The sequence below is a fragment of the Glycine max genome, chromosome 2 (genome assembly GCF_000004515.6).
Source record: "Glycine max cultivar Williams 82 chromosome 2, Glycine_max_v4.0, whole genome shotgun sequence".
Classification (NCBI taxonomy): domain Eukaryota; kingdom Viridiplantae; phylum Streptophyta; class Magnoliopsida; order Fabales; family Fabaceae; genus Glycine; species Glycine max.
This window is the reverse complement of record NC_016089.4, coordinates 48,002,059-48,008,889: the sequence shown is the minus strand read 5'-3', so window position 1 is coordinate 48,008,889 and position 6,831 is coordinate 48,002,059. Positions and strand designations below refer to the sequence as shown.

Here is a 6,831-nt window from a genome sequence, read left to right as displayed (position 1 = left end):
ATTTAATTATCTTTTTATGCACAAAATTTTCTTGGAGTCAATAATAATTACATGATGAGTGTAATTAATTTTTGACCCATGAATTAGTAACATCCTAATCTTGGACACAAAATAAAAATGTAATTAAGTTAAATACATTTGTTTTCATCTATAAATAATCTCACAAGCAAATTGCAATAAGAAAAATAGAGCACAATAAATTAGAGTTATCAAACTTGGCCAAACGAACCTAAATGAGGACGAAATCTAAATATTTTTAATTTTAAGAGGAAAAAAATAAATTATAATTATACTATGTAGTAAAAAAACAAAAAGAAAAGCAACATAGGATAGGACAGGCATCCCTTAGGATTTGGAGTGGCTTTTTGAACATTCATTGAGATGGAGACAAATTGGAATGTGTCTGAGACCGGGATTTGCGTCCAATGCATCCCAATGACCAACCTTTCTTAAAGCTTTCTCCACTTTTTTCTTTCGTTTTGGTGTTGTGCACTAACGGCACCTTCATCATATATTCACCCCTTTCACTCTCATTTTTTTCTTTCCTTTTAATTTTATTTCAATTTTGGAGTCAATACACGCTCAGATTCATCATCATCTCAGTCTCTTCAACCTTCAAACCTCCGCGTTTTCTAGTGCCTTGTTGCTACTTACACCCTATTGTTGAAAAGTCAATCCCCCACAAATCCCTTTTTCCACATCCACCCCTTCTCCATTTCCTTCCTTCAAAACATTGCTTACCCTTCTCTTTTTTCCCCCAAAGTTTCGTTCTTTTGTATCTTCTCTCATTCAAAGTTTGAGTCTTCCGCATTTGGGGTGCCCTGAATTGCCGTGCAAGTTCAGATCTGCTTACGTGAGTCTTCATTCATGTGATCAAGCATGCGTTTTCACGTTTTATGCGTTTCAGACTCTGGGGTTTTATGCGGTGGTTTTTATTGGTTTTTTTTTTAATTGCATTGGTTGCTGTAACGTGGCATATTAACTACTTTATGTTGTGATGCAGTTTTTTTTTTTTTTTTGTGTGTGGGAAGAAAACGGTTAAAGGATTGTGTTTGTGTCTGTTGGCTATAGCTATGCATTAAAGTTGTGATTTTGAAGGGACTATATTGGTGTGAGTAGGGGGTTTAATCTAAATTTATAAGGGTTCGTTTCTGGGATTTCAGAGAATTCATATTTGAATCGGTGAAGATTTTGAAAATGATCGTGAGAAAAGGCATGGGGCGAGCAAAGTCACTGCTTTTGCTGCTTATGGTGCTTTTGTTTTCCTTTGCCACTTATAATTTGGTAGCTATGATCATGGACCATAAGGCAGATGGGTTGGAGTCTTTGAATAGAAAAATGATGGTATCGGGAAAGACTAATTCAAAGTTTCATGTTGCCGTGACCGCAACCGATGCCGCTTACAATCAATGGCAATGCCGGATTATGTACTATTGGTATAAGAAAGTGAAGGACATGCCTGGATCAGATATGGGGAAATTCACCCGTATTTTGCATTCTGGAAGGTCAGACCAGCTGATGGATGAGATTCCTACTTTTGTGGTTGATCCACTTCCTGAGGGCTTGGATAAGGTAAATGTTTTTTCTGGTACCCCTGCAGAATTTGTATCTTTTTAGCCCTTTTAAACTTGTGTTTTTTTGGGTGAATTTCTGACCTAATAGCAAATTTACAAATCCTGTCATACAGAATAAGCCTATTCCTTTCACAACTTTGGGGTGTGGGGGAGAAGTAGAAGGTAAAAGGGGGATGTTTGTTTGGTAAAAGTAATATGTTTTAACTTTTAGGGTTCGTTTGATTCTATAAAATTATGGTACTTGACAAAACAAATATTTCTGTTCCACCTTTGATTTGAAAAAGTATTAGAGGACAACACAAATCAAGCAGAAGAAATCTATAATTTTTGTTACTTAGAAAACCATGGGACAACTTTTTGTCCCAGGTACAACGTATTAAAATAACATATATATATATATATATATATAATATATATATCCCTATTTTTATCTCCTTAATAACTGGAAAAATAATAACTAACCAACTTAATAATTTTAAAAAGGAAACATTGGATTTTTTGTTCTAATTTCTCTCTTTTATCTCGGTAAACACATTAAATTTGATATAAATTATATTAAGATAATTAATATTAGGTATTTTAGTAAATTTTTTATATCATTTTATTTGTGGTGTTCATTATTTGTCAACGATTTACAAAATAAAAAATTGTCCTGTGACTTGTATCTTTGTCCTGTGCTGTTCTTATTGTCCAGTACCATATTTCTTACAAATCAAATGGACCCTTAATTTGTTGCTACTTAATTGTGCAATAAGCTGTCTAAAAGAATGCACAGAATGATCGTTATTTGTTACCAAGTCGAATGTTCTCCTCATCATACATAACAAGAGTTTATTTTTCTAAAGGGAGGAAATTTCTCTTCACTTGAAGCAAATGCAATGAGACGTGTTTAGGGGGAAATGGGATTTTGGTTTATATGATGGTTTTGTTTGAATATCAGCACTTTTTTTTTTACTATTATGGCACTGGTTATTTTATTTATTTGGTGTTTTGTGGCATTCGGTCTGCCTTATAATGTAGTAGTAATGATTGTTGCTAGTTTTTGGATTTGAAAAGCCATTTCCATTTTTTCTTCTTCTTGTCACCAAGTTAATCTTTTTATTGCTGATAGTGATTGACTCACAACTGATTTTATATCCAAGTATTTTGTTGCTACTGTTTAAGGTCCAATGCAAAAAGTTGATTGTGTAGTAGGGACAACAGAAACTGAAGTGCAGAAAGATAATATGTTAATATGCAACTACATTTTGAGCATTTATGGTATAATTACACCCATAACATAGCATCATCTTGGTTTAAGAAAAAAACTAGGGACTTGTCCATAGTACCATGTTGAAGTTACATATTAATTGTTTTTAATGTACCTCTACAGAAGACTGTATGATTCACTTAATCACATGTTATTATATGAAGCTTGGTGGACTCTTCATGTCATTATCCTTGCATATTGTATTGTCCCTGTCAAATAATGAAGGTTTATGCACACAGAAAAAAGGGGAATAGAGATGAAAGTTGCTAAGAACTGTTGCAGTTATTTTGCTTCTTTATTTCTGAAATAATCTGTTTCCATCCCTGTTTTCCTTGTATGCCTACCTAGTAACACAGACAATATCTTAGTGATTTTGATTTTCTCCTCTCTCTCTCTTTTCCTTAGTAACTGATTTTTTTTTCTTCAAGCAAGGTAATGTTAGAGCAAAAGAGTGAGTATTTTTCCATTTACTGTGCATCTTACTGTGTGTATATTCCAAATAGTCAAATGTGTACCAGTAGTATTTATTGAAGTTTTGCAGCTGAGGGTACTCTCTTAGCTGAGATTAGTATGTGAACTCACAAGTCTCAATAAGTGTATGCCCAAATAAGCTGGTTTTGAAGAATGAGTTTCAATAACCTATATTTAGGTTCATACTTGATTTTCAGTCATGCTGTCCAGTAGCAAGTCTGTTGACTTAACACGTTCTACACTGTTGATAGTTATCAACTCTATCATGAATGTCATTGTTTGTGATCTTTCTATATTATTCCCAATTTCCCATCAACTAACGCTGTCATCAAAATTTATATCCTCTTATTTTTGGTGCAGGGTTATATTGTCCTAAATAGACCATGGGCTTTTGTTCAGTGGCTGGAGAAAGCAGATATTGAGGAAGAGTAAGTGTCTTAATTCTGCTTTTCTACAATTTTTATGCTCTCCAACAATGAAATCTAAGAGGCAGCACATTTTATGATTGGTGCAGATATATTCTGATGGCAGAACCTGACCACATATTTGTAAAGCCTTTGCCTAATTTGGCTCAGGGAACCCTGCCCGCAGCATTTCCATTTTTCTATATAAAACCAGATCAGAATGAAAAAATAATCAGGAAATTCTATCCTGAGGAAAACGGTCCTGTTACTGATGTTGATCCAATTGGCAATTCTCCTGTAATCATTAAGAAGGTGAAATCTCAATAGTCTGCATACTGTGCTTGATTGATTTTAGTAGTTATATTGTGACCCATATAGCTGTAATTGTTACTGTTATAGCTATTATCAGATTTTTGTGATTTTCCCATAAGCAACATATTCTTTCATTTAAGGCATTGAATTTTCTTTATCATCAGTCTTTGATGGAGGAAATAGCTTCCACATGGGTAAATGTTTCATTGAGAATGAAAGATGATCAAGAGACTGATAAAGCTTTTGGATGGGTGCTTGAAATGTGAGTATTACCATAGAAATTCACGAATTCACGATTCGGAGGCTTCATTTTTTATTATTTATCATTTACTGATGTTCTTTTCATTTTATAATTTTTCCTGGACCGTGGTCTGTATTAATAGGTCTAACCTTCTGCTGCTTTGATTCTCTGTTGAGTAAAGGTATGCTTATGCTGTGGCATCTGCATTGCATGGTGTAAAGCATAATCTTCGCAAAGACTTTATGCTTCAGGTTTGAATTGCTTGTGTTGTTTTGTATTTGTTACTTAAGGAATTTATACACTAGTCAATGACATGCATCATTGGAATGTTTCAGCCACCTTGGGACTTAAATGTTGAGAATAAGTTTATCATCCACTATACATATGGATGTGACTATAATATGAAGGTGAGTTCATTCTCCTTAATGCAACTATGATGTGAAAGTAAGGTAGAGAAACTATGTTTCTGTGGTCAGTATTACTTTTGCAGTTTTGCTTATGTCTGTCCATGTATAAAATGTGAGTCTTGCATGCTTAGTTGTTTTATGTGTAAGGTATTTACTCCTTATTACTTCATCCAGGGGGAACTGACATATGGGAAGATTGGAGAATGGCGTTTTGACAAGAGGTCTTATCTTTTGGGTCCTCCACCCAAAAACCTGCCCTTACCGCCTCCAGGAGTTCCTGAAAGTGTGGTAAGTGCATGCTTCAAATTTTTTGGTTCTATTGCTTTGAAATTATTAATCAAAGTCATCTTGATTAGTTAATGTTGGAAAGTTGATATTTCCCAAACAGTCTAAATTGTTATCTTCTTTCTTGATTTTAATGTTTCTCAAATAGCTAGCATCACTTGAAAAAGCCAGGTGATTAAAGGTTTGACGATAACTACAAATATTGATGTCTATGTAATGCTCAGAAAAAGTCCTTCTTAATACTGATTGACCAATCCTCTTTTCTCATGTCGTTTGTGTTTTTAAATACTCCAAAAGGAGGAGTTTTGGTACACTCTGTACCTATCTTTCACACTTGCCTATCTATTTCAATCTCCATCATTTCAATTTTTTGCTTTGCTTTATTAACCCATAATAAGATCAGAATTTCTTCTCATTATATCTTAATTTAAATTTTAGAATGTTGATTTTGCATGTAAAATTAGTAATAAGGAATTTTATGATGGTTCAGCTTTCTGACAGATGGCTATATAAAAAAAAGGTTCATCATATGTAGCTTTAGTTTGTGGCGGCAAAGATAGTAAAACCAATAATATATCATTCTAATTTTTGCATGCTAAGTGCTTCAAATAATTAAATTAAATTGAGCAAATTACCACTGCAAAACCTAATCAAATGCTAATCATGTTGGCATGTCCACATAGGATGCAAATATATCCACAGGAAATCAACTGTGTATTTTGGGTAGGGAGTCTAATTTTTGATGAGGATGAATCGTGATTGATAATGTGGCTGTTTTTTCTCCAAAATTTTACTCGTGAAGATCTATGAATAGCTGCAATTTTTTTTGTTGCCTATGTCCATTAATGTTATGTTATGCCATTAGTACACGGTATTAGAATTAGCCTTGTTTTAGTGGCGCATCTATTATAGCATTTGGTGGACCACTGGACCTCAATGGCAATGGAAAATCAATTAAATGGAAAAGATTGGTTCTATGCAAGTGTTTGGTGGGGTTTTGATGTGATTTTACATAGTCTTTGCTAAACCTTCATACGACAGGTGTTTTAACTGAAGCTTCATTAATGCCATTTTGTGCTTCTTCAGTGATTGCTAGTTTTTGTCAATTAATAGATACTGCAATAATCATTTTCAGGTGCGGCTTGTTAAAATGGTCAATGAGGCTACTGCAAACATACCTGAATGGGATTCATTAAACAAAAGCTGAGGGAATGATGATAAACCATAAAGCCAGTGATTTTGAGATGAGGACTACAAATACCATATCAAAAATAGATTAGTTTAAGCAAATAGGAGTTGTGATAAATACAAATGATGCTTGTGCTTTCTATGAAAATAGATTTTTTTTTCTTTTAATGGCCAGGAAATTCTTTTACATTCAAACGTATACAAGACCTTTACAATCTATTACACTGTTGTAGTTTTGCAAACTGATTGTTATCATATTGCAACCAATGGAATGGCATCTTATCCCTTTTGTTTTCCCCCACCTTTGGTGGATGAAACTAATCTCTGACTCTCCTCACTAGTGTTTTTCTACTAGTTAAAAGCACCAATATTGCATAGACCCTTCAACTGCATAGGCTAGGATTGCTTACCCCTGAGCCACTCGAGAGGGTTTGTGGTGTAAGCTCTACCGCATTGGCTGTGTAGTAATAAAAAAGGATCAGGAAAAAATAAGTGTCTTTAATGGAAGGAGTTTGTACCATTATGGCGAGGTTAAAAAATTTACAAGTACGATACCAAAAAATTATAAGATTGATGTAATTTATTTATGACAATATTAGAATAGAAGTTTTAATAGTTTGCGAGAAACTGAATATCAGTTAATATAAAAAATATTTAAATATGAAAACATCATTCATTTTGGATAGGAGGAAGAATCTGT

The 6,831-nt window shown here is 33.8% G+C and overlaps 1 protein-coding gene across 1 annotated transcript; it reads left to right on the top strand.

The window, feature by feature from the left end:
- The first annotated feature begins 359 nt into the window (after positions 1-359).
- Positions 360-6,452, top strand: LOC100805374 (hydroxyproline O-arabinosyltransferase PLENTY). Its single transcript, XM_014770319.3, has 9 exons — positions 360-853; positions 1,164-1,572; positions 3,655-3,722; positions 3,809-4,010; positions 4,175-4,272; positions 4,433-4,502; positions 4,587-4,658; positions 4,833-4,946; positions 6,079-6,452. Exons 2-9 carry the CDS (start codon positions 1,198-1,200, stop codon positions 6,148-6,150), a joined length of 1,071 nt encoding a protein of 356 aa, XP_014625805.1. The 5' UTR covers positions 360-853; positions 1,164-1,197; the 3' UTR covers positions 6,151-6,452.
- Positions 6,453-6,831: the final 379 nt, after the last annotated feature.

Coding starts and splice junctions, on each gene's coding strand:
- LOC100805374 (XM_014770319.3), top strand. CDS start 1,198: ATGATCGTGAGAAAAGGCATGGGGCGAGCAAAGTCACTGCTTTTGCTG. Junction 3,723..3,808: donor AAAGCAGATATTGAGGAAGA/GTAAGTGTCTTA, acceptor TGATTGGTGCAG/ATATATTCTGATGGCAGAAC. Junction 4,273..4,432: donor TTTGGATGGGTGCTTGAAAT/GTGAGTATTACC, acceptor TGTTGAGTAAAG/GTATGCTTATGCTGTGGCAT.